This window comes from Martes martes, assembly GCF_963455335.1.
Source record: "Martes martes genome assembly, chromosome: 7".
NCBI lineage: Eukaryota > Metazoa > Chordata > Mammalia > Carnivora > Mustelidae > Martes > Martes martes.
Genome location: NC_137894.1, coordinates 8,793,248 through 8,819,937, shown reverse-complemented (window position 1 = coordinate 8,819,937; position 26,690 = coordinate 8,793,248). Strand labels below are relative to the sequence as shown.

Here is a 26,690-nt window from a genome sequence, read left to right as displayed (position 1 = left end):
TGGGTTAAAGCCTCTGCTTTCAGCTCAGGTCATGATCCCAGGGTCCTGGGGTCGAGCCCCGCATCGGGCTCTCTGCTCAGCAGGGAGCCTGCTTCCCCCTCTCTCTCTCTGCCTGTCTCTCAGCCTACTTGTGATCTCTGTCAAATAAATAAATAAAATCTTAAAAAAAAATAAAGTATGCAAATATATATATATATATATATATATATATATATATATATATGTATATATATAATCCCATGGGATTGCAGTTGTAAACCCTGCCAGCCTCCAGACTTGGAGATTTGATGGTATCCCCTGAGTAACAGTTGCAAAGATCAGGGCTCCCGATGGGTGTCTAAGCTTTTTCCTGGGTGGCGGGGGTTACCAGCAAGTTGTAGACAGGTCAGGGGAGAGTGTAAGGAGGGTGTTTCCTGAGAGCTCTTCTGTAATTTCTAGATTTGTGGCCAACCCGACTCCTGTCCCTCAGTCTAGGGATGCAGTAAATAGGGCTTTTTCACAGAAAGACTGAAGATGTGTTTCAGTTGACTGTCTGTGCTGTGCTTTGACCATGGTAGCGTGCCAAGAATTGTCCTTCCTTTTGTTACGGTCCCATGGAGTCCAGGAATGCCAGCCTCCCTGGCAACCAGGGCCAGGAAATCAAGGGGGCATTTCCTGTGTGGACTGCAAGTGCCTTCCAGCTTTAGCGGCGGAGTGGGAGGGCATGGCGGGCCGGGCATGCCCACTGACTTGAGCAAGGTGTCAGGAGAATGCCTTGGCTATGCATGCCCCCTGGCTTCAGGGAGGCAGCAAGAAAAGGCTGTGTCTGTACGTGCCCACCAGCTCCAGCAAGGCAGGGTGAGAACACCGTGGCTGTTCAGACCCTCTGGCCCCAGCAAGGCAGCGGGGGTGTGTGGTTGAATTGCACATGCCTACCCGTTTCAGCAGAGTGGTGGGCGTGCGCCATGTCCATACCTGCCTGCCTATGCTAGCGGGGTAAAGAGAGAATGCAGAGAGGGTGCTCACCAGGGTGTCTATCTCTGTAGATAGTCCTAGTTGTCCCCTGCCCCCTGGAAGATGCCTTAATATTAGCAAATGAAGGTCTGTCTCAGATATTCTAGGTGCTTTCCAAACTACTGCTTTGGCCCTGGGTTCCAAGGGAGAGTGAGACCACATGTGAATCCTTTAAAAGGAGGATCTCAGTTCCCTATGACCCTTTGGGTCATTTGAACCCCAGTCCTCTTGATTTTGTAAGCCAGATGTTTTGGGGGCTTGTCTCTCCAAGGCAGGTCACCAAGTTTGGGGTACCTGATGGGGGGCACAAACCCTTTGCTCCTCCAGGAGAGAGTGCCAACTTGTGAGATCCTCCCTATGGTGTCACCGCACCACAGGGGGAGGGGTTTGGTAAGACCACGTCTCTTCCTCTCCAGTGCATCTCGATATGGTCCTTTTATCCTTTGTTGTGGTGGAGCAGTTCAGTTGGTTTCTAGCTTTTTATCAGAGGGAACTGTCCCACGTGTAGCAGCAGACCTGGTGTGTCTGTGGGAGGAGGTGCGCTCAGGATCTTTCTGTGACTGACCCAAGGACAGTCTTGATTTTAGTGTTGCCTAAAGATGCTCTCCCTGCCCCACTCTCTTGTGTCTTGTCACCAAGTCTGGTGGTAGCTGAGATGGCTATGCTGCTTCAGACTGCTTGCCTTTATTTATTTATTTGAGAGAGAGAGAGCATGAGTAGGGGCAGAGGCAGAGGGAGAGGGAGAAGCAGACTCCCGCCAAGCAGGCAGCAGGACGTGGGGCTGGATCCCAGGACCCTGGGATCATGACCTGAGCCAAAGTCAGACACTTAACCAACTGAGCTGCTCAGGCGTCCCCAGACCCTTCATTTTAAAGTGCCAAGTTAACCCTTGTTCCAAGGGCAAAGCAGCCGGGGTGGCGCGGCCGCATGTCCCCCAAGTTTGGCTCACATGGGCCCCCATCCATGGCTTATGGTGCTGTGGCTCCTTGTCCCTTCAGCCAGGATGAGGCTGCTCTTTGCTTTGTCTGTTGTCTCAGCTCGGGCAGCCGGGCAGCGGTTGCGTAGGTGGCTCGAGGTTAGGGGAGTTCATTTCAGAGTCACTTTGGATGGACAAGAACTCACCACCTCCTCACTGGGCTGAAATATGGCTGTCAAGTCCCTCCCTCTAGCCAGCGCCCTTTAATTTGCAGAGGGCCAGGACACCACTGCTCAGTAATTTCCCATCCATTCCTCACCTTACATTTGTCACTTCCACATGTGATTTCTCATTTCATCCTCCCCCCAGGTGTTGGGGGTAGGTATTACTGAATCCCTAACAACAGTGATACTAATCAGAAGAACGTCCATAACGACGGCGTCTATCACGTACGCGCCTGGGTGGGTCACGGTGCTGAGAACATTGTGTTACTCCAGTCAGTTCTCCCGGTCGCCCTGGAAGGTGGCATTCTCACGCCGCCGTTTAACAGAGGACAAACCTGAGGCACAGAGAGTTTAGGTGACTTTCCCGAAGTCACATAGTTCAGAAGTAAGGGGACAGAAGTATGATCTCAGGTGGTCGGGGTTGAAAGTGAAAAGAGGCTCGTCAGAAGGGCTGGTCTCAGGTACAGTGGGAGAGGAAGTCTCTGTTGTCATGCTTCGTCTTCTGGAGACACCTGCCTTCTTGAGCATCTAAGTCACTGCGTCACTTGCAGGCCTGCTAAAGGTTCCGGAGGCTGCTCTCCGGTCCTCACTGCGGGACCTGCACTCACTCCAGCTCCCGACACTCTCCTCTGTTTCCAGGGGAAAGTCTGCATTTCTCCCTAGTGAATGTAAATCCGCTGAAAATCCTTCCAGGGCTTTTGTACCTTCAGCCTCTCCTCTTCTTGGAGAGCACAGGACACGGGGGCTGATGGATCCTGGAGTAAATCCCTGGGCAACTTCCTTATGTAACGAAACCCTAGTTTTCTCATCTGCAAATAGAAATGATGCCGCAGAGGGTTAGCACAGATTAAATTTGGATAATGTACCCCAAACAGCAGCTCCTGTCCCCAGGCTTCCTTTTCTTCTACTCTGCTCCCCTCCGCCCTTAGGAACTTCATACATTCAGAGAAGTGAAGGAAATCTTTGGTGGGGGGATGGGGAGATGGGGGGGGTGGGGGGGTGGATAGGCTACCAACTCTGATATCGTGTTATCAAGGCAGGCTTCTTCTGACTGGCAGAAGGCTATGGTGCATGTGTGTATCTGTGTGTGCGTGTGCTAGTGAGTACACACACGTGTGTGCTGGAGATGGGGCGGGAGAGGAAAGCCCCAGGAAAGTAAAAATCAGGGAAACCAGAGCAGGAAATGGGAAGCTCAGGGACTGTAACAGTATATGTAAGTCACCGTTACAGATGGACTGGGCACATGCGTGTACTCGGGAAAATCGTTATACTAATCAGCTTAAAATGCATCTGAGGGGAGGTGGGGGTTAGCTATTATTTGAGTGAGATTTGGTTTCACTATCAGATTAGGGAGAAGATTACCTGAACTAAGTATCAGCAAGCATGGAGAAACATGGTCCTTCCAATACTTTGAGCTATTATCCTCCATCCCTCCAGACGTTTGTCATGTCCGGGTGCCATGCGTACTACTCAACATTGACTCATTTTTAAACTTTAAACTTCATCACGAGCATTAATACCTGAGAAAACATAGTTTTATTATGCTAATTAGGTTTTGTGTTTTTTGTTTTTTTTTGTAATATCAGTTGAAATATAACCTACCTATAGAATTGTCTTTTGAAATTTAAACCGGCACCAAAATCATCCCATGGGCCCTCGGGGAGAGTGGGGCACATTGCAGACAGCCTGTGACCTGGGGCCAGTGAGCCCCTATCTTTCTCTTCCCCTCAGCAACGTTGTTGAATGTAAGGTCTGTCCAAGACACCCCAGTCCCGGAATTCCCCTCTGCAACCTTTAGACCAAATGTTCTTTCAGTCCCTGCTGGGCACCCCCAGGGTTGTGGAATAGCCCCGTGGGGCAGCCCGACAAGCCCAGGGCTGTTCTGTGCCTGTCCCAGTTGGGACTCCTCGAAGCTCCACCCTTTGCTTCTCGTTCTCCCTTTTGGAATGCATTCCTCCTCCACATCCTTGCCAGCCTTGGGGACAGCTGTCACGTGCCTATAGGAGCAGCAATGAACAGGATGAACAGGATGGGTTCTCATTTATGACACTTCTGTTGGTGATGTTTGTCAAAATAATGGTGGGCTCTCATTGATGGACACATCTCTGGGCAAGGCACCTTTCTGGGCCCTGCGCAGCGGGGGACCTCTGCTCAGCCTCACTGTCATCCTGGCTATGGATGGGATGTTTGTCCCCACTTTAAGGGCAATGACATTAGATCGAAAAGACACTTTAGGATACGGGCCATGCTGAAAACTCGTATTGGTCTTACCTCTGTCTAAACCCTCAAGCTGTTCCTCTCTCAACACTGTTTAGCCAAGTCTCCATACCTTATTTTTGCATGGTTGGTGTTGGGGATCCTGGGGAAGGAGCTTTCCACTTGGCTCTGTTGTGTTTCATTCTGTAGGATCTGCTCCAACACGCAGGACTGGCTGAAGTCTTTTTGAATCCCAGCTGTCATATGACATATATCTATCTTTCCCAACTGAGTGTCATCAGAAAATTTGATGAGCATGCAGCCTTTATTTTCATCCTAGTCATTGATAAAAATGTTGACTAGGAAAGAGCCAGGGGACTGAAGTCTCTGGGTGATGTTACACACCCGTGTCAATTTATTACTACTCTTTGCGTACTAGCATTATCGTAGCTATTAAGTCATCCTAATTGTCCAGGCCTGCACTCATTTCTCCATCTTATCCATGAGATACTAGGAGAATCTTGGGTCTGGGATTATGGGGATGGGTGGGAAGGTGTGCGGTAGAGTTAACTTTGCCCAAAGAAAGGTCTGGCTCTTGCCCAGCTCTTGAAAGGTAACTTCTAAGTCCTTGGAATGTCCAAGCTTGATAAGAGTGTTTTTGTTTGCCTGGAGGCGTTGGGTGGTGGTAGATAGTCTTTACCAACAATATGATTTAGGGGGGATCTCAGGCCACATGGTAGCTTGACCTCTGGGGGAGCTAAGTTCAGCCATGTCTACATGACCCATCCCCAGTAAAAATCCTGGACAGCAAGGCTTGGGTGAGCTTCCCTGGTTGGCAATGTAGTTGCCGGGACAAGTAGGCAACATCGGCATGACTCCTCCGGGGGATGGACCACGGGAAGCTCATGCCTGGTCACTCTTGAACCCGACCCTATATGCCTCTTCCCTTTGCTGATTTTAATCTGCATCCTTCCATGATAATAAACAATAACTGAGTTTAATGGCTTTTCTGAGTTCTGTAAGTCCTTCTAGGGAATTGCTGAACGTGAGGGTGGTCTTGGGGACCCTGAATTGCAACAGGAATCTCTGGACCGTATTAAACGTGTTTTTCTTTGAAGCCAGAGGACTGAGATCTAGCTAAGCTTCTGCCTGGGTCTGCTGCCTTTGTCTTCCCTAAATGCCTCCTTCGTAACACACAAAGAGAAGCAAGTAGGAGGACCTTTTTCTGGGTCTACCCCAGGTCTTTACCTTCCGCTGTTGGCTGCCCCATGTGGTTTAATGCGCGCTCATCTCAATTTACTGCGGGTGAGATATTGTACTATCCAAGCTTGGGTCTCGGCTCCTGTCTTTTAGAAAATTCCTTGCTAAAATTCAAATACTAATGGGAAAGCACACACTAAACTGCAATCACCCACTCATATTCAGATTACATTAGTAAGTCCACAAATAGAACCGGACTCTCATTAAGATTCGTTCCAGAAATGGGAGGTTTGGATGCAGGCACTGCGGGGGCTTTCCCGTTCAGTTTGTGAGTGAAGAAGCTTCTGCTGTTGGGAGGGTGGCGGGAGTAGTGTTGTTCACGTCCCCACAGGGCAATGTTGAGGTGTGAGTGTTGGGGGACCAAAGGAGGAGTGTGTTGAAGCAGACTGATGGAAAGCTGAAAAAAGTTAGAGGCGAGCCCTAATTTTGTTAAAAAATCAGAAGACACCAAAATCTGGTTTTCTGTTAGAAAACCAGTACTTGATTCCTTGTCTGGCATCTGTTGTGTCTCCTTGTGGGCAAATGGGTGATGATTGTCTAGAGCGTAGAGCTTTGTCAGGCGTGATGGGAAGTAGACCCAAGCTGGGCATGTGGCCCAGGTGTGTGGGCAGAGGAAGAGGGAGTACACTCCTTGCCTTATTTCTCAGGGGTCTTATTGAAAACAAGGTTCGTGGTGCTGCAGGGGAAAGGTGTCATTAAGTAGAAGAGGGTGATTCCTTTCTGTATAGGGTTTTTACCTCGCTCTGTGCTGCACAATTCTGGTGAGGTGAACCAAGAAATGCTTTCAAATGGGGACAATTTTACTTGAGTGCTAACAGAAGGGATTATGAACCACAATCCCTTTAGTTTTGTCATCAGAGGTCATTTTGATGAATTCTCACTATGAGGGTGGTTTTTATTTAAACTGTTCTTTAGGTATATGTTGGGAGGTTTTATTCCCCTCACCCCCACCCCCCTTTTCTTTCTTCTGCAGTCAAGGAGCATGGAGTAGTCTGCCCCTAAGATAATCATTAGGGGGCGCCTGGGTGGCTCGGTGGGTTAAGCCTCTGCCCTCTGTTCAGGTCAGGTCATGATCTCGGGGTCGTGGGATCTAATCCTGCTTCGGGCTCTCCGCTCAGCAGGGAGCCTGCTTCCTCCTCTCTCTCTGCCTGCCTCTCTGCCTACTTGTGATCTCCGTCTGTCAAATAAATAAATAAAATCTTAAAAAAAAAAAAAAGATAATCCCTAGGGACCTACAAGGACCTTAGATCCTGTGCCCTGAAAAGCGCCACCCCTCACAGAAAAGGGAAATCCTCAGGAGTCTTTATTTCTTCCCTCCTGTCGTTGATAGTAGGAAGTACAAGGAGACAAGTGGGGCTCAACCAGAACCCCTCCCCAAGTAAACATGAGATCTTATAATCAGTTCTTGGCCTGACAAGCCTTCACATTTAAAGCCATTAAGAGTGGAAGTTTCTGGAGGGCAGGGACTGCATGAATTTGTCCTTGAATATGAGGGCTCAGCCAGGCCTGGCATTGAGGAGGGAATGACTAAGTTGCTGCCTGACTCCTGACTCAGGACCTTGGGACAATGAGGTCAAGGGGGATCAAGAAATGCAAATTCTCGTTCCTCTGTCACCACAACGTGCTCGGGCAGCTGCCAACTGGATGCCTTGATGCTCATGAGCGTTCCCCCATACTCTGCACGGGGGTGTTGGCCATGAGCCAAGGCCTTTCTGTGTAGCTGTGCCCTTGGGCGGTCATGAACCTCGGTGAGCTCACTCTCCAATTTCACACACTGAAGTTGTGCTGTGAGTCTGCTGGGCCCCCGCTGTGGGGTTAAAAATGGTCAGGCATCACACACACAGGCTGCTCCTGGCAATGTAATCAATTCGGTCAAAACAGGGGCCTCCCAGACTTCAGTCCCCCAGTACTTTTGTTCATCAGCTGGGCATCCTCTGGGGGATCTTGTGAAAATGCAGATTCTGATCCCGGAGCTCTGTTGGGGGCTGGGGGTTATCCACCAAGCTCCCCGGGGATGCCCCCAACCATGCTCTGAAAGCCGGCCCCTAAAGGACACCTAGGTGCTGACATGGAGAAGAGGATTAGGTGACCAGTTAGCCACTCAAATTCTTCTGACACGTGCAAGTGAAAGGCCCAGAAAGAGATCATGGATCCTGCCCTGGTCTCGAGGAGACTCAGCCCAGGCCACCTCGCGGAGCTCCATTACCTGGATCACGTGCTTGCAGCAGCAAGAGGCTGGGTGGTGTCACGGTGAGTGCCCAGCTTCGGTGCCAGCTTGCCTCTCTGCGAGCTCTTCCCCACATCTCGCTTTGGTCATTTGTGAAACGAAGATGCGGCGCTAACAGTACGGCCCCCCTAGGGAGCCGGTGAAATTTAGCAGGTTATGCAAGGGACCCTGCTGGGAGAAGATGTCCTGTGCTTATTTGCCTCTCGGCCAGCGTTGCAGTCCCTGAGCCTGGGACCTCAGGGGGCCCTGGGCTTCAGTGCCCTGCCCGCACGGTTGTGCAAGCACTCTTGGGTCTCCTGTTACCCGGGAGCCGGCAACAGACCAAAATAAAGGGAGGGGACGAGCGGGGGGGGCCGAGCGAGCCTCTGCAGGGAGTCTGACCAGGTCAGCTGGGAATGCCTGTCAGCCGTCCAGGGTGGCTCCCGCGTGGGCCTGGAGGTGGGTGAGTGACTCACGCTAGTGCCCTCTCCACCCCTGCGCCCAAATGCTCAGCCCTCCCCGGCCCGGGGCTCACCTAATCCCCACAGTGGGAGTCGGGGGGCCTTTGCACCCGAGCCGAGGTCTAGGGTTGCACCACGGTGACTTCACACGCAGCACCATGTGCAGCTGAGCGACCGTGCAGCCGTCTCCCGCGAGGTGGGCAGCGAGGTCAGCCTGGCAGCCGCTGCCTCCCTCTAGCCCCGATCTGGCCACAGGCAGCCGCTGCCCGGGACCCAGCGAGGGGATGGCCGACCAGGAAGCCAGCGGGCTGCAGGTCTTGCTGCGCACGCTTCAGGTAGGAAGAGGCGGAGGCGAGCGCGGCCCGGCCGGCTGGGGCTCTGCTGGCCAGCCTGCCTCGGGGCTGTGCTCCCGCCGTCCCCTCTGGCACCGGTGGCCAGTTTGCTAACCAGGGACAGCAGAGCCCGGGAGCCAACGGCAGCTCTCACCTTGAGGCTGACCTAAGTGATGCTGTGGTCTTTAAATATTAACAACGACCGTGTCAATGAGTGTGTCTGCTTAAATTATTGAACCTGGGGGGGATGAGAGGCGTGGGCTGAAGGATCTGGGTTTGCTAGAGATGGGAAAGATGGAGAAAACGTCTGTATGGCAAATGAAGACCCAGCAGGAGACCAGCCAGCAACGCCTAGAACAGCCTGAAACAAAAGGGAAGCAGGGAGAGGACTCCTGTGGGCTTCTCCTGCTCCATGGCTCTTACACGGGCCCCAGAGCGGGGTCGGCAGCAGGACTGCCTAGGACGCATGCTAAGCCTGCGTCTTCCCAGGTGGGATGTGGCCAGAAGGGATTGGAATCACCAGGGACGGGGGCCTGGGAATCTGCCTCCTTCTGGGGGATCCTGTACATTCCTGATTTGGAGAGTTCTTGTCTTAAAATAGTAGTCTGCAAACTTGTCTGCGTCCTAGAATCACCTGCAGGGTGTTAAAAAATGGTGGCATCTGGTACCCACTTGGCCAAATTTGGATTTGATTAGTCTAGGGAGTGACCTGAGCCCCGGAAGCTTGAAAACTCCCTCAGGGGACTCCACACGAAGCTAAGGCCCAGAACCTTCGCTTTAAGTCTCAGGGAGATGCTCGCACTTAACCCGGGGCAGGGGATGCCCCACGGGGGCTGAAGGGGTCTTTTGCTCCAGCATTCTAGACCTGAAGTCCATGGACCGACCTCACAATGGGACGGGCTTCAGGGGCCCCGAGACCCCATTCCCTGATTCAGAAGGTAAATGTTTTGTACCGACGTCCCTCTTACCCTCCTATGAAAAGCTTTTCCTCTGATCCTTAAGGAAATCTGTATCCTTAAAAATTTAAGTACCAATAAATCCTGCCTTCCAGGGGACAAAGAGACCGAGTCTGGGAAGTGAAACAGCTTCCCCAAAGGTCATGAAACTACTTGATAGAGAAACTGGGACGCCCACCAAAGAACTCCCATATCCGGTAGACTTAGTGTCTCTTGACCCCTTCTCTCTGACGCATAAAAGGCAAGAATGCGTCTGGGCTAGAAGGGTTGGGGGTGGGAGTGGACCTCAAAATAAATTTGCATTTGGGCAGGTTCAATCTCCTGTATTCCCACCAGTGGGGATTTGTAATTGATATTTAGAATGATCGCTCCAGGGCAACGCAAGATTCTCAATCATCAAAGAAAGATTTAATTATGTTCAATATACCCTACTTAGTTCCCAATTAACCAGAACATTAAAATAACCGGAACATGCTTCCCCTGCGCGCCTCACTGATCAGAATCTAGCCGTTGAATTGATTTGGGTTCCTGGCCCAGTCCTCTCCAAGTGCCTCCACCAGCCCCATTCCCGTCTTGCCAGCGGATGTCAGAGGTCTGATATACTTTAAGAAAAGAGAACCCGGAGCAGATACTCTGTGGAATGACGTTTCGCTATGGGTTTGACGCTCAGGAGACGCTGGGTTCCTGAGACATGTTTTGCCAAAATTCTTTCCACTGGGGAATCCCAAAGCTCTTACTAATTCAAGGCCGTCCCTCCTTCCTTGTGCACAAAGGTGAGAGAAGGCTTTGTATCGCTTCTCAGACCTCTGAGGAAGACAGTGGTTACACGTGAGCAGAATGTGAATGGTGAGTTCCTTGTGTCTTTTGGGAGCACCCCCAGAACATTGCCAAGGGAACGGAGAGAGAGAGTGAAGGCAAACAGACAGACAAAGCAAGCACAAGGCTGACAGATGTCCCCATGGTAGGAGACTAGAAATCCTCACCCAAGAATATCACCACTTCTACCTCTTTGGGACACAATAACAAAATAAACGCGGTCATGAAGAAATAATCCATTTCCGGATATTACGTTTCGTTGTGCAAACAGGAAAGGGTTAAATGATTTTTCCCACCTCAGTTGAAATGCAGGTTACCTCTTTCCTGAACGTATGAGAATCAGATTTTCACTCAGACGTTTTCCAAGTCCCCAACTCACAGCTTGGGTTTGAGGCAGAAAATCAGATTGTGTCTCGGGGGGCCTGGGTGAGGGAGAGGCAGCCCACAGAGCAGGTGTGAGAGACGGAGAGAACGGGATCCCGTCCCCATTTCTGGCACTTACCAGCTGTATGTCCTTCGGCAAGTCCCTCAACCTCTCAGCCTTCGTTTCTGTATCTGTACAAGGGGGACAATAATAACGTTCCTCAGGGCCTTGTGCGAGGATTAAGAGAATCCATTTGACAAGGGTTTATAAACTATAAATGGGGAACGACTGTTGAACAGTCAACTGTTCGAACGACTGTACTTTTTATGATTTCCCTGGTCGAGCGCACGGTGGAGAAGCTGGGAACGCTTGCCTGCCCTGTTCATCAACTTGCCCTGCTCTGCTTCCTGGGTGAACTCCAACATACTCGGAAAAAAAGGAAGGTGTCTCAGTCTGTCCTGCTCTCGTCTCTCCGTGGGGTTTGAGCTAATGGGGAAGATGGGGAGCTGTCAGGGTAGGAGGAAGTGGGCTCCACGCCAGCTCCGACGCTGCCAGTCCTCACCCGCCCGCGTCCCACAACGTGCCAATTAACTCCCTTATCAACACATGAAAAATGTATAATTATTCGGTCAGCTTTGGCGCACTCGGAGCTGCGATGGGCACACAGTTTTCTGTTTGCATTTGTACTTTATTATTTTATGTTCTGGCTGCTCACACTGAATCCGAAGTCTGCATCTTTGCCAAAATATGCATCGTGAACTCCTTTTTTCTCGACCTGGGCTCCAGGAACCTTATCTATTATGGATTGAGAGTCAGACTGTAGGATGTGAAGCTTCCTGCCTCCATTTAGCATTAAGCTTAGATAGTAGAAAACCCAGATGGAACAACAACTTCTCTTTCTCCCTTAGCTTTCTTCCTCCAAGGATTTGCAAGATAGTAACAGGTGATTTCAGCCCCTGGGCTGGGAAGAGGGGTTGAGTGAAAAAAAAAATGGTGATTGATATATTTCATTCACAATGCTTAGGAGTTTTGTTTCTAAAACATCTGCTTGAAAATTTCCTTTCTAGAATTCTCCACGGAGGATGTGGGAATATCCATGTATTGTACATCCACAGGGTCGGGTGGAATGGAAACTGAGCCTTCTCCCCGGACATAAACAGAAAGGTTTGGACAAATCAAGAGGACTTTAGGTAGAAAGCACCATGTAGACTTCTAGAGATCACAGAAATGCTCTCTTGGGGAGTCTGAGATAGAGGGATTTGCAGAGTCCTATTTCAACCTCAACACAAACGTGAAAAGAAACTGAAGTCTGTTTTAATTTCAAGCATCAGTAGAAGCAAAGAAAAAGAAAATCCCATAAGGACAAGTGCCAAATGAGAAAGGGACAAAGTTGGCAAGAGTTAGCCTCTGTCAGTGTCTGAGGAGTGAGTTGGTGCCAGTCAAACTGGAGAATGAAGGGGATGGAGGCATGGAGGTGGATGCTGAGCTAGAAGTGGGGAGAAATCTTTATTTGGTGCTTTGTTTTTCCAGGACCTGTTGCTTTCACTGTTCCTTAAGTTCTTCAGAATTAGGGATTGGAACAAAACGAACATTTATTTTTTTTTTTTTTTTTTTTTAAGATTTTATTTATTTATTTGACAGAGAGAGATCACAAGTAGACAGAGAGGCAGGCAGAGAGAGAGAGAGGAAAGCAGGCTCCCCGCCGAGCAGAGAGCCCAACGCGGGACTCGATCCCAGGACCCTGAGATCATGACCTGAGCAGAAGGCAGCAGCTTAACCCACTGAGCCACCCAGGCGCCCCAAAACGAACATTTATTAAGGATCCTCTCGATGCCAAGTTTTTTGCTCGTTACTTCACACCTCTCTCTGCCACCCGTGAGGGAGGTGTGGTTGTTCTATCTTATAGATGAGACCACTGACCCCCAAGGGTTCATGACAGAAACCTAGAAGATCCCTAGAGGAAGGATAGGAAGTGGATCTTGTCAATCCAAAGTCTTTCCAGTGGTCTGTGTTCCTTACCTGACCTAGGGAATGCCCACTCATTCTTTATTTTGAGAGCACTACCTTGGCCAGATAGAACCTGAAGGTTGAGGGGATGTGGGTTCTGAATGAAAGAGGGAAGCTTATTTAGAACTAAAACCTTCCATATCTTATTTGTTATGTGGATAATTAACTCTTGATAAGGGAAGGTAACACTTTTGATTTGGGTCAATTAGATATTTTCAATATCCATCCCTCTGTCCATCTCTCCACCCATCCATCCATCCATCCATCCATCCTTCCATACGTTCATCCCTCCATCCCTCCCTTCATCCATCCATCCATCCATCACCCACCCATCCACCCATCCACCCATCCATCCTTCCATACGTCCATCCCTCCATCCCTCCCTTCATCCATCCATCCATCTATCCATCTATCCATCCATCCATCATCCATCCATCCATCACCCACCCAACCACCCATCCATCCATCCATAGCTTCTATGTGCTCAAAGAGATCAGAGAAGACTATTTGGTAGGATGATGTATTGAGAATGTCTTTGCCTCTTGGCTCAGCCATTCAAAACTGTTGTGACCCTGGACAAACTTCTGAACTTTTCTTTACTGAAAGTTTTTTATCTGTGAAATGAGAATTATAGTACTGACTCATGGGCTTATTATAGGTTTAGATAAAAACGCATGTAAAATATGAGCATGGTGGTATGTGCCCAATAAATAACAATTACTGTAATTAAGCATAGTCCCTGCTCTCATGAAATGTAGTGTTCACGTGTAAAGATAGGGGGATAAAAATGTTTGTAGAGCAAGTCTGTATGTGATGAATGCTGTGGTAAATGTAAATATCAAAAGCAAATTCTACGGAAGTTGGGAGAAAAAACTCCTCCTGGCTGGAGGTTCAGAGAAAGCCTCAGAAAATGGGTCAGATTTCAGCAGGGAAAGGGGTGGTTCCCACATTAGGGAGAGTACCCAGTGATCTTCCTCATGTCAGAAGAGTGTGGAGAGGTTTCAGGACTTGCCATGGCACTAAGTTTGAGTAAAACTGGAAGTTTATGAAGGGGAAGAAAGGAAATAGAAATGGGAGTTTGCCTAATGCTGGAAAATCTTGAGTGCAAGCTTCAGATCTATCCAGGTCCTTGGGAATGGCTCCCTGTCCCTAAATCCAGGTGGTGGGGGCCACAGGCAAGTCAGCCAAGGCAACAGTTCTAAAGCAATTTGGACAGGGGGGCCTTTTGACATGATCGCATCCCTGTTTTTCTTGTCAGGTAATGTGACATGTTCCCTATAACCGCCCCATCTCTGACCTGCCTTCTGTTCCTGGTCTTGTTTCTACCCCTGCCCCTAGCCTCCAGCCCTAACCTGTAAACCTTTCCTTTTGCTTTATTCAACCCTACACCTCACCCAAAACTGAGCCTCTCCCCATTCCTAATCCCACCTCAGGGGGAAAGCCTGGAATGAATGGAGGCCCAGGGATTGGGGGAGGAACACTGTTTTAAACATTTTCTTTTTTTCTTTCCTTTTTTTTTTTTTTTTGGAAAAAACAAATTATTTGAGAAGCAGCATTCAAATGTTCTTGTGTCAAAGTGGCTCTGATAACATGGCTGTATTCAAAGATCAACATCGAGTTGAAAAGACCTATCCTGTACAAAAATACTGATTCGAAGGGGCACCCTTCGAATGCACCCTGGTGTTCATAGCAGCATTATCAACAATAGTCAAGTTATGGAAAGAGACCCAAAGTCCATCAACTGATGAATGGATAGAGAAGATGTGGTGTATATAAATGCAGTGGAATATTACGCAGCCATCAAAAGAATGAAATGTTGCCATTTGCAAGGACATGGATGGAGCTAGAGTGTATTATGCCAAGTGAAAGAAGTCAGTCAGAGAAACACAAATACCATATGATTTCACTCAAATGTGGAATTTAAGTAACAAAACAGATGAGCATAGGGGAAGGAAAAAGAAAAGAAAGGGAGGCAAACCATAAGAGACTCTTAACTATAGAGAACAAGCTGAGGGTTGATGGAGGGAGGCGGGTAGGGGGTGGGCTAGATGGGTGATGGGGATGAAGGAGGGCACTTGGTGTAATGAACACTGAATGTATGAAGTGTTGAATCACTAAATTCTACTCCTGAAACCAATATTACACTATACGTTAACTAACTGGAATTTAAATAAAAACTCAAAACTAACAAACAAAACAAGTGGGGTAGTTTAAAATAAGGTCATACAGAAATGAAATGTTTCTGATTTAAAAAAAAAAAAAAGAATTTCGCATTACTGGTAACATGTTGAAGCAAATGGCCAACTTAGAGACCCATGCCCACAGTACGAATCCGTTACCTGGCAACATTTACTCCACAATTTACTGTTACTAAAACTGGAACCGCTTTTTTTTTTTTTTAAAGATTTTTATTATTTATTCACTTGATAGACAGAGATCATGAGTAGGCAGAGAGGAAGGCAGAGAGAGAGGAGGAAGCAGGCTCCCAGCAGAGCAGAGAGCCCGACGTGGGGCTCGATCCCAGGACCCCGAGATCACGACCTGAGCTGAAGGCAGAGGCTTAACCCACTGAGCCACCCAGGTGCCCCTAAAACTGGAACCGCTTTTTTATTTTTTAATTGTGGTAAAGTATTTGTCGTGTGAAATTCATCATTTTAATAATTTCTAAGTGTAGAGATCAGTGGCATTAAACAATTTCACATTGTTGAGCGACCATCACCACCGTCCATCTCCAGAACTTTTTCAAGTCCCCGAACTGAAACTTGGTGCCCATTAAACACTGATTTCCCTCTCCCCCTCCCCCAGCCCTTGGCCATCACCCTTCTACTTTCTGTCTCTGGAATGCGATTGTTCCGATTGTTCCGGGTTCTTCATTTGAATGGAAATCACACAGTACTTGTCCTTTGTGTCTGGCTTACTTCACCTAGCATGATGTTTCCACATGGACGCATTCTTACAAAAGCTGAAAGGTCTCAGTCTGAGCCCTGGGAGCTGGGAGAGTGTGGAACCCAGGAGGGGAATCTGGTCTGTGTTACCAATTACTGAGTCTGTGAGAGTGGCACAGGCAGCTCTGAGTCTGAGGCTGTGGGGGGGGGGGTCCTTTTTGTCTTTCAGAAATGGGCACAGAGAAATGCATCTTCTCGGGGGTGACCTCCAGATCCTTTTTGCTAAACCTGAAATGAAGGAAGTTGAGGGTCTGTGGGATCTGTACTTTTCCACTGAGTGAATATTACTTCAAAGTGATAGATCTCCAAACCAGGCTGTCCTGGGTGTGTAGGATGAGGCAGAGATTAATAATAGAAGAGCTTCTGGGAATGAAAGAATAAAGGGAATGAAGGACATGGAAACAAACAGCATCATGGGGAGTATGTACTCAATACATATTTTTTTCTTTCCTTCCCTGCCCCCTCCCTCTCCCTCCCTTCTTTCTTCCCTCCCCACTTTCTTTCCTTTTTTAAATACATTTTTGCAAACTGAATCCATCCCTGTCACTAGGACCCAGATGGAGTAACGGTGAACTCTCAGCATCCCAGAACACCCCTTTCCCTCCCTTAAGTCACTGTTCTTGCAGTGTAGACGCTAGCTAGCAGCTAGCCAGGTAGCCTGGTTTCTACACCACAGATGAGCTGTGCACAGTCCGCACTTATGTCAGTGGAACCCTGCCTCCAGTCTGCTTTGCGTCTCGCTCTTCTCAGCCCTGTGAGCTTCCTCTATGTGGCTGCCTGTAGTTGGAGATCATTCCCGCTCTCCCTGCTGCAGAACATTACTTGTTGTAGGAATATACCACGATTTATTCGTCCTTTCTAGAGTTGATGGTATTTGGGATGGTTTCCTTTTTTGGGTTCTAATAAACATTGCTGCTGGGAACATTCTAGTACATGTTTTTGTGAGCATCAGTACGCATGTTGGAGGTGACTTGAGATGCTTTGCGGGAAGGGACCTTGTCAGCTTCATGTTCGGTGGGTTTGGCTCCCCCTATGTGGTCCCTCTCATGGTACTAGTTCAAATAATAACTCCCTTCTGTTGAACAGTTGGGAGCCATGCAAATGCATCCTTCAAATGCACTTTCTCATTTAATCCTTGCAGCAACCCTAAGAGGCAGGCAGTATCCTTATCCTCATTTTAAAGTGCTAAAAGATTGGAGAGCTTGACAAGATTCCCTCTGTCACAAAGTGAGAGGGTGGCATCCCTAGGTTTTGAGCGAGGGACTCTGACATCAGTGGTATTGCTTGGTGTCAATCTTCAGCTGTATTGACTCTCTGAGGGCAAGGAAGGGCATCGAGAAGATTCTGAACAGGTGTGCCTGCTGGGAAAATGAAGGACCTCCTCCCCTCGCCTGGCACTGGGCATCTCTGGGGAGGATAGCGGCTGTCCCCACAAGGCTGGAAAGACTGGCCAAGAGGATCAAGAACGAGTGCCTAGAGCAGGGGTCAGCAAACTTGGTCAAGGGCCAGAGAGCAAATTTTTGAGGCTTTGTGGGCCGCAGGGTCTCTGTCACAACTTCTTAATCTTGGCGCTGCTGCAGCTGTAGATGGTATGGAAGGGAATGGGCACGACTGTGTTCTAGGAAATCTTTATGTGCAAAAGCAGGCAGGGGTCTGGGTTTGGCCAGTGGGCAGTGGTTTGCTGACCCCTGGTCTGGAGGCCTTCCGTCACAAGCCTGGTATGTCAGTAGCCGCAAAATGCCAAGGGGGACCTCCCCTCCTCTTCCCTGGGTGTCCTGCTGGGTGTCCTCTGCCCCCAGGCTGGCCCTCTTGCCAAGACAGCAGATCAAACAATGCTCTGGATGTCAGGGTCCCTCTGGGGGTGAGTCTTACAGACCCTGACGTGCACAGTTCAGAAGCCGTGTCCCGAGTCCTTTCTGCTGCTGTCGCCTTCTCTGCTCTAGGGATCGGTGGAGGCAGTGACTGTGTCCGTCAGCCCTCTGGGCGTGGGCTTCCAAGGTCATTTCAGCAGCATTTGTCAGCCTCACAGGTGGCTGTTCTGTCGTTGTTGCTCGCATCCCACAGCCCTACCGGCTCAGGATATGGTCAAGCCTACACTTTTCAAACTAGGTTCTATCGAACACCAATTTCCCAGTTTCCCAGGGATCCCAACAGGTGTTCCCCTTGCAGAGGGTCTTAGGGACAGATGGTTTTGAAATGTCATGATCAATTTACTAGAGGTCTTTACTGAAAGATCATTAATCTAAAATCTTTTCAAGTCTTTGTGTCTTTCAGCTCTCAGTTTAAATGTCTGTTTTTCAAAGAGCTGCCAGGCCACAAGGTCCCCTCTTTGTCGTTTGACTCTCTACATGGAACTTCTATTCCCTGGGGCACCTGGGCGGCTCAGTCAGTTAAGCGTCTGCTTTCCGCTTGGGTTATGGTCCGAGGGGTTTGGGGTTGAGTCCCGCATTGGGCTCTCTGCTCAGAGAGGAGCCTGTTTCACCCTCTGCCTGCCTCTCCCCCTGCTTGGGCGCTCTCTCTCTCTCTCTGACAAATAAATAAAATCTTTAGGGGGAAAAAAGAGCTTATGTTCCCTGAATAATAATATTCTTTGTGTCCTCCCTTCCTTCTTCCATCAGGGTAGGAATCCCATGTGTCTTGTTCACTCCTTGTCTCTACTACCTAAAGCACTGTCTAAATCATAGTAGGTGCTCAATAAATATTTGTTAATCAAATAATAAATGGTACATGGTATGTTAAGCTGGGGATTTCATATATAACATTTTCAAACTGCCTTGGGGCAGGATACTTTTTATGGCAAAATCCCACTCGTATCTCACAGGACATTAGGGAGACATGGAACATATTTGGGAAATGACAGTCATAGGCCAATGCTATGTTAAATCACTGTGAGTCTGTGAAGGTCGAATTTCCCCTGGTCTGGAAACAACCTCTGGCATGCTGAAACTATTCTGATCTGAGTGGCTGCAAAGGTCACTCCTTGGGAGACCTAGAGTCAGTCCTCTGTTCGGTGGATTCTACTAGCTGATGACTCCACCGCCTGCCTGCTGGTCTGGAGTAGATATGAATTCTGGTCCTTAATAAGGAGAAAGAATATAAGAAACAGACATGGAGGTTTAGTAGAAGTTTCTTCCTGGAGGTCAAGAGAGCCATTCTGCTTCTGATCAGGATGCCAGGTGGTGATAAGGATGGCATTAGTCTCAGGTTTCAGATGAAAGGCAAGGTCAGATTTCACAGTTGGGGTATCTGATGAAACTTTCCCTCAGGGACTTGGGGAGAAGGCAGCATCTGCAATAAATGTCAGTAATGAATTCTCTCCCTATCCTGCCGGAAAAAAATCCCAAACCAACCCAAGTGGTGTTAACATCTCTAATCTCTGGATCCCACCGATCAGTACAGTTCAATGCCCTGCATTTCTGAATACTAATCATCCTTATCCTGTCCCTCTAAAGACTCAAATTAATCCAAGTAGTTCCTATGACAATGCGGATATCTTTCACTTTTCATAATAGAAAGAGGTTATGAGCAAATCCCCTTTTCTCCTTGACTTTCACTATTAAATCATAAAATATATATTATACATCCTCATATATACTGGTATATATCATACATACATATCTATCTATATATCTATACATAAATATGTAATGTTCTAAAGAAAAAAGATTCCCCAGGGGCGCCTGGGTGGCTCAGTTGGTTAAGCAACAGCCTTTGGCTCAGGTCATGATCCCAGAGTCCCAGGATCGAGTCCCGCCTCGGGCTCCCAGCTCCACAGGAATTCTGCTTCTCCTGCCGACTTTCTCCCCTCTCATGCTCTCTCTCACTGTCTCTCCCTCAAATAAATAAAATCTTAAAAAAAAAAAAAAGATTCCCAAATGACAAACTAAAATTTTGGACTGAGGAAGAAATAAAGATGATGATAATATTTGAAGAAAAATGGGTATGAAAATTGAAGGAGTGTTTTTTGCCGCAAGCCGCTCCCACATTTGCTGAGCTCTTACTATATGCCAGGAACTATTCTAAGCACTTTATATGTATTTTTTCAGGCAACCTCACAAGACTCCTAGTGGGGTACAATTATTATCCTCATTTTACAGACGAGGAACACAAGGTGCTTGCTCCCTGTAAGTAGCAGAATCAGGATTCGAACCCAGGCACAGCCAGGCTCCAGACTGCTATTAATTAACTGCTGTTACTTAATCAGGTAAAGCATCTCTTCTCCTTTGATCTGTCCTTGTTACCACTACACATTTTTTTTTTTTTTCCTGATTGAAAAGGTAATATAAGGAAGGCACTGGGGGATGGAGTTGAAGGGGATTAAGAGGTATAAATTTCCAGTTATAAAATAAGCTTAAGTCATGGAGATGAAAGGTACAGCATAGGGAATAGAGTCCATGATAGTGTAATAATGTTGTATGGTGACAGATGGTTGCTATACTGAATGTCGTGAGCATGGGTAATGTACAGAATGGCTGAGTCACTATGTTTTAGACCTGAAACTCACGTAACACTGTGTATCAACCATACTTCAATAATAGCAAATGAAAAAGTAATATAGGCTCACTCTCATAAACATTTAATGAACACATAGATATAAATTATAGGGAGTAAAATCCCCCCCCCCCAATCAAGTCCTGCTCCAAAAGATAACCCCGCAAGGGTCTGCCCTCTATTTTTTTAGACGGTTATATCCATGCAGCAATATGTATATTTCTACAACTATGTAACTATGTCTGTATCATTTTAACACACTGCTGTTCAGTTTGCTTTTCCAACACATCAGTATAGCTGAGCATCTTTCAAGCCAACACATAATAGACCCAGCTCAATATTTTGTGGTAATTACATAGTAGTTTAGTATATGGATGTGCCATAATATAAATAAAGAGAAGTACATTTTCTTCTAGGGTTTCACTTGAATTTGACTTTATGTTTTTTTTCTTTTTTGATATTAGATATGTTACGTTTCAATAGTCAACTTCACCAAACTCTTCTTTCATGGGTGATTATTATTACCATTTTTGCAGGCACTGTTATATTGGTTTCAGGTGTACGATACAGTGATTCAACACATCATGACAAGTGCTCTCCTTAATTTTCATGGATAATTTTTGTCCACGAGACATTTCTCCCCCATGATCTCACTCTTACACCTAATGATGTTTCAATTTAACCCTGTTCCCTTCTCTTTTTCTTAAGTGTTCCCGCTTTCAAAGAGCTGCCCTTCCATCCCACACTTCACCAGTATGTGGCAAAACAGTTAAATTTATGTTTTTCACATTTCTTTCCTGGAAGATCCCAGTTCTGTAGCATCCAATAGAGTTCTGCTTCATAATATTTGGAAGCTTTACATTTGACATAAATGTTTCTTTAAAATGAACGCAAAAAGGTTTCTTGGCTGGGTTTCGGGAGGCCAGAGTTGATTTTGGATGCTGCCACTGATTTTCTGTTTGACTTGAATCCCCTGGGCCAGCATCCTCTATGTTTTGATGGTTTTCAGACTTCAGTGCTAGGAGATTTTCCCAGCAATATCATCTGCTTCCTTGCTATATTATGACTCTCTTGTTATGGTTCATTCATTTATTAAACAACTCTCTTGTGCCAGAGCCTGTACTAGGTAATGGGTGGCAAGATTCTCAGAATATTATCAACCAGGCACTATCCTGTTGAAAGTCTTCCAAACGCTAATGACTAATGTCAGGAAGAATGAGATCCAGAATGCTGTGGTCACACGTGTCCCCCCTCTGCTCCATGGACCATCTATGCTGTGGTGACTGGCTGAGAACACATTATTAGCATCACTCCAAGTCTCTGGAGGGAGATCAGAAGACTCAGCAGCTGTAACATGTTCAGCTATGCCTATGCACCTTTGTTAATTCATACGTAGTCTTTTTTTTTTTTTTAAACTAAAGGGCAATGATTCTCAATTTTTCATTTTTTTTTTTAAATTCCTGGAAGCAGGGTATCACAGTTCACTTTTTGATGGCATTGAAATCTAAAGACGCTTTCCCCAGATAAATGCACGAACAATCTTTTGCAAATAATTTCAGGTTTCACTTTCCCGAAGTCTTTATTTGGGTCTGTTTCACGGCATGGAGCTCTTCAAAGTGGGAATAGTAGAGGCAAGTTCTGATTGCACAAGGGAAACCCCATAATTCTGTCCAATTAAGTCATTTCCCTTAGGTCTCAAAACTGGGCACAAGATTCTTTTTTTTTTTTTTTTAAGATTTTTATTCATTTATTTGAGAGAGAAAGAGAGCACAAGCAGGGGGAAGGGCAGGGGAGGGGGGAGAGAGAGAGAGAGAGAGAGAAGCAGACTCTTCGCCAAGTGGAGAGCTCAATATGGAGCTGGATTCCAGGACCCTGAGATCATGACCTGAGCCAAAGTCAGACACTCAACCAACCAAGCCAACCAGGCACCCCTGGGCACAATATTCTTACTTCCAAATCATGACTTAGTCCTACATCTTTCATTCCTGATCTGTACTTGTGAAAATCATAAATACCTTTGCTGGATCAACTAAAATGTTACTTTCCCTCCAAAAAAACCCAAAAACCAAAAACCAAAAAACCAAAAACAAAAAAAACCACCCTTCTCTGATAACCCGAGTAGATATTTCTCCCTCCTCTGAACCTGCAAGCACCTGTACCTCTCAAATCATCTGTTCTTTGCTTTTTTTATAAATATTGGTGTTCTAGATATTCTTTATCTATTCAGTAGACTTTTATTGGGCATTGGGAATCCCAAAATAAAGGACCTGGTCGTTGTCCTCCCAGAACACACAGCACAAAGAGGAATCAGATATTCATTTGAGAATGTCCTGAAAGTTGCAGACCCTCTCCCTAGACAAGCCCGTGTATACACTTTAACCAAGCACATAAATCTTAGAGAATTTGCCTACAGTTTGAATAAGAATCTATGCCATGTGATTGCTTGGGTCGACATAGGAACAAGTGATTATAAGGCAATATTAAGAGTGAAGAGATAACAACATACCCCATATATTTCTGGAAGAAAGGGAATCTCAAATAATCTCTAGCCTTCCATGAACTTCTGCTCCTGAGGAATAGATTAGATAATTCAGAACAACCCTTGCACTGGACCCAGCTAAAAAGTGTGGATAAAATAGGAATACTTTTTCTAAAGAGCATTAGTATTCTAATAAGGTAATGAACACTTAATGTTTTGAGGTCAGAAGAGTGGCCAACTCAAAGAGATGAGCAAAATTGTGCCTCTTCTGCCTTGGGAGTCATTAACTGCTTTGGAAGGTGTGGTTGGAAAGATTGAGTTGTATGTCTGTTCTGTAGCTCTGCACACCTAGAACAACGAGAGTTAAGACATAGGACTTGCCAAGAATGGGGACCCTGGCCAACTACTCCTTGATTTTGAGCTAATACCCAAAGGGTTGTTTCCTAAAAGTAAAAGTGAACTAGACACCATCTAATCTTCACGTTGAGCCATTCTTCACCTTATCTTGGTGGCCCCGAAATATCTTCAGAGTTGAACATGTGGTCTCAGATCTCTAGAGCCCCTGTATGGCTGGAAGTACCAATTAAAATCTCATTAGTGGAAGAAAGTGTCACACGAGGTCTTGCATCAGTTCTACCAATAATTTGAAAACTAGGCACAAGGGAAATAAATCAACATAAGTAAATACCAGCAGATATAACATGACAGAGTTAGACTCACCAGGGCTCCAGAAACTGGAATTACCAGACCCAGAATGTAAGGGAGCTTTGGTTACTATATCCAGAGAGAGTAAGGGGAAGTGTAAACAATTTGGCAGTGAACTATAATCCATCGAAAGTGATGTGGAAGATTTGAGAAGGAACCAAGTGGAAATTCTTGAACTGAAAAATAGTAATTTTGATTACAGAATGAAGAACTCAATGCGGGGGGGGGGGGTTCAACTGCAGATGAGACTTGGCTAAAGAAAGAAGTGAAAATCAGGTCATCAACAATTATCCAGAATGCAGCACAAAGGGTAGAAAGAATTGAATATGCAGAAGGTAGGAGCCAAAGAGGACAGAGTGAGAAGGTCTAGCTTACATTTAGTTGAAGTCCTGGCAGGGTAGGACAGAATGAGGCAGTGGTCTTTAAAGGGAGCGTGAAAGAGAGTCCCCAAACTTCAAGATGCTCTCCATTCCTTGAAAACAGACACAGTGCCTGACTCAAGTCTGTGTTCCCCAAAATACTAGAAGTATTTGATTGTATGTTGAGATTGTCAGGTGAGGAAACTTCCTTATTACATTCTATTTCATTTTATATTTTCAGAATTATGTTGGAAGTTCTTTTAAAATAGTATATCTTTGAAACAGTATTAGGGAATCACTGTCTGATGTAGACAGACATTCAAATAACCAAATCTCTGTATTTGCAATTGCCATTTCAAAATGTAGAGCTTAATCTACAACTGACGTTGTGTTTGAAGTTGAAGTTCTCGTTTGTGGTGATTCATTTCTGATCAAAAAATCCCTTCAAACTCATTTATGTTATCTAGTATACTCCACTTGGTTTCTTTGCAATTTAAGCTTTATATCAGACTTTGGCAATGAGTTATAAAATTCTAATCTGGTCACAACTAATTCAAGTATTCTATTTACTTGCCTTTGCACTATAAGCTCCCTGGGAAATAGATTTGAAGACAGAGATCTTGCAGGAGGTTTCCTGGAGCGTGCCTAGGGTCCACATGTGGGGAAAAACAAGGAAGTAGGATCGGACAGAGGGACGAGTTCAACCCCCAGTGTAGTCACAGCAAAAGTTCCAGCCAATCTCGTGGGGAGTTCTGGAACTTGGAAGGTCCTTTAAAAGTTGTCCTATTGTTTAGTGGGTGGGTGAGCCTTTATGCTTCTGCCCCAGTACTGGGGACCCATGGTTGGACACAGGCTGTTTCCAGATATGGGACATGTCCTTAGAGACTCTCTGTCTCATCTCAATTCCCAGAGGGGGATGCAGTGAGAGGGGCCAATGAGTAAGGTTCCCTCCGGCGGTGGGGGGGGGGTGATGCCTCAGTCCTGAGGGGGAGAGCCAGGAGGCCCACCAGCAGCATCCACAATACATGATGACTGATAAGACGGGGCATCTGGAGACCTAAGCTTGAATCCTACCTTTGCTGCTCATCAACTGTGTTGATGCTCTGTGACCCAGAGCATAGAACGCTCTGGGTCACAGTTCCTCATCTTTAAAATAAGGACTAGATGGGGCACCTGGGTGGCTCAGTCATAGGGTGTCTGCCTTCGGCTCAGGTCATGATCCCAGGGTCCTGTGATCGAGCCCCGCATCAGGCTGCTTGCTCAGCAGGGAGCCTACTTCTCCCGCTCCTACTCCCCCTGCTTGTGTTCTCTCTTTCGCTGTCTCTCTCTGTCAAACAAATAAATAAAATATTAAAAATAAAATAAAATAAGGAATAGGAACGAGGTCAGTTTTTCCTCCACTCTAGTTATTTGCGTGTGCCGGATCCATGCTTATTTTTTTCATACACTTAGATCTGCAGTACTGTTACTCGACACTATTGTTTACGTAACAAGGTTTCTTTCCAGAAAATGTATTCATTTTGCCTTCACTGCAGGTGGCACTTTACATGCAACTGTAAATATAGCAGTAGCTCTTAGCGCAAATAGGAAATGGTCGCAAAAATAAATTTAATTATAAGTAACACAATGCCATTAAAGTCAACGAAACACTGTCACCTGTGGACTCTCTCAGCCTGAGACCTGCCTTTTCTAAAAAGACCAGCAGCTGTTGGAGAGGGATTGGAAATACATTAACAACTAAGACTTTAATAGACGTTTCCCAAAATAAGAATATACACTTTACGGAGAAGAAACATTTTTCTCCATGTGATTCAGTGATATTTAATGCTACATTTCCTGTGGCACCAAATCCAGGTCCTACAGTCTCAGTAGGGGGTTTCTGACCTTCCCAGAGAATCCTGGATTAGGTAGTCTGTCGGGTAAAAGCATCTGATCCCATGACTCTCTCTTTGCATGACAGGAGTGTTGGGGAGAAGACATGTATGAGTTATCTTTTTTTTTTAAGGTCATACATTTATTAGACTCAGTACTGGCTGCAAGACGGAGGAATTACATTTATCCATTAGGGTTAGGGTGCCTAATAGTATGAGCACACCATATCTGAGATGTAGCCACGGTGACAAGCGATGAGAATCTAGTGCTTCAGTCCTTCCAGTCTTCCTGGAAAAAGGAGCCTTTCATAGAAGGTAGACACCCTCTCTTTGAGCAGCCCAGCGCAACCCTACCTTGTGCCCCAGTGTCCCCTCCTCAGGAGGGGTCGACCCCAAGTAGCAGCTGTAGGATGCTCTTATCCTGAGAACATGAATTTCTCGTTCAGATGCCTTTTCCCCACTGACCAAGGGCTCACCAATTTATCCTGGGGACATTCAGGCTTTCATAGGAGGAGCCTAGAAAATTCTCCTTCCGGTGATCTTTCTGGAAGATATCAGACCCCGCACTGAGCTGCCCTAACCTTCTGTCCTGCTTTCAGACTTCTCTTACCTCTACCCATGTTGGTCACTCAGGGGAGCTTTGAGTTTCCTCTAGAATTTCAGCTGTTGGGGCACTGGGGGGCTCTGTCAGTTAAGCCTCTGCCTTCAGCTCAGGTCATGATCCTGTGGTCCTGGGATCGAGTCCCACATCGGGCTTCCTGTGCAGAGATCCTGCTTCTCCCTCTCCCTCTGCTCCTCCCACTGCTCATGCTCTCTCTCTCTCTCTCTCTCTCTCAAATAAATAAATAAATAAATAAATAAATAAAATCTAGGGGCACCTTGGTGGCTCAGTCATTAAGCAGCTGCCTTTGGCTCAGGTCACGATCCCAGGGTCCAGGGATCAAGTTCCGCATAGGGCTCCCTGCTCAGCGGGAAGCCTGCTTCTCCCTCTCCCACTCCCCCTGCTTGTGTTCCCTCTCTCGCTATGTCTCTCTCTGTCCAATAAATAAATACAATAAATAAATAAATAAATATAATATAATATAATATAAATAAATAAAATCTTCAAA

General features: G+C 46.6%; 1 protein-coding gene across 1 annotated transcript in view; it reads left to right on the top strand.

The window, feature by feature from the left end:
* Positions 1 to 8,402: 8,402 nt before the first annotated feature.
* The window catches only part of LOC308346070 (cytosolic carboxypeptidase 4-like), a gene marked incomplete at its 3' end in the record, with an annotated part of 130,644 nt that continues 112,356 nt past the window's right edge, over positions 8,403 to 26,690 (top strand). The window contains exon 1 of the mRNA XM_080808675.1: positions 8,403 to 8,591. Coding sequence (XP_080664801.1) covers positions 8,541 to 8,591 — 51 coding nt within the window. The 5' untranslated portion in view covers positions 8,403 to 8,540. The remainder of the gene's footprint in view (positions 8,592 to 26,690) is intronic.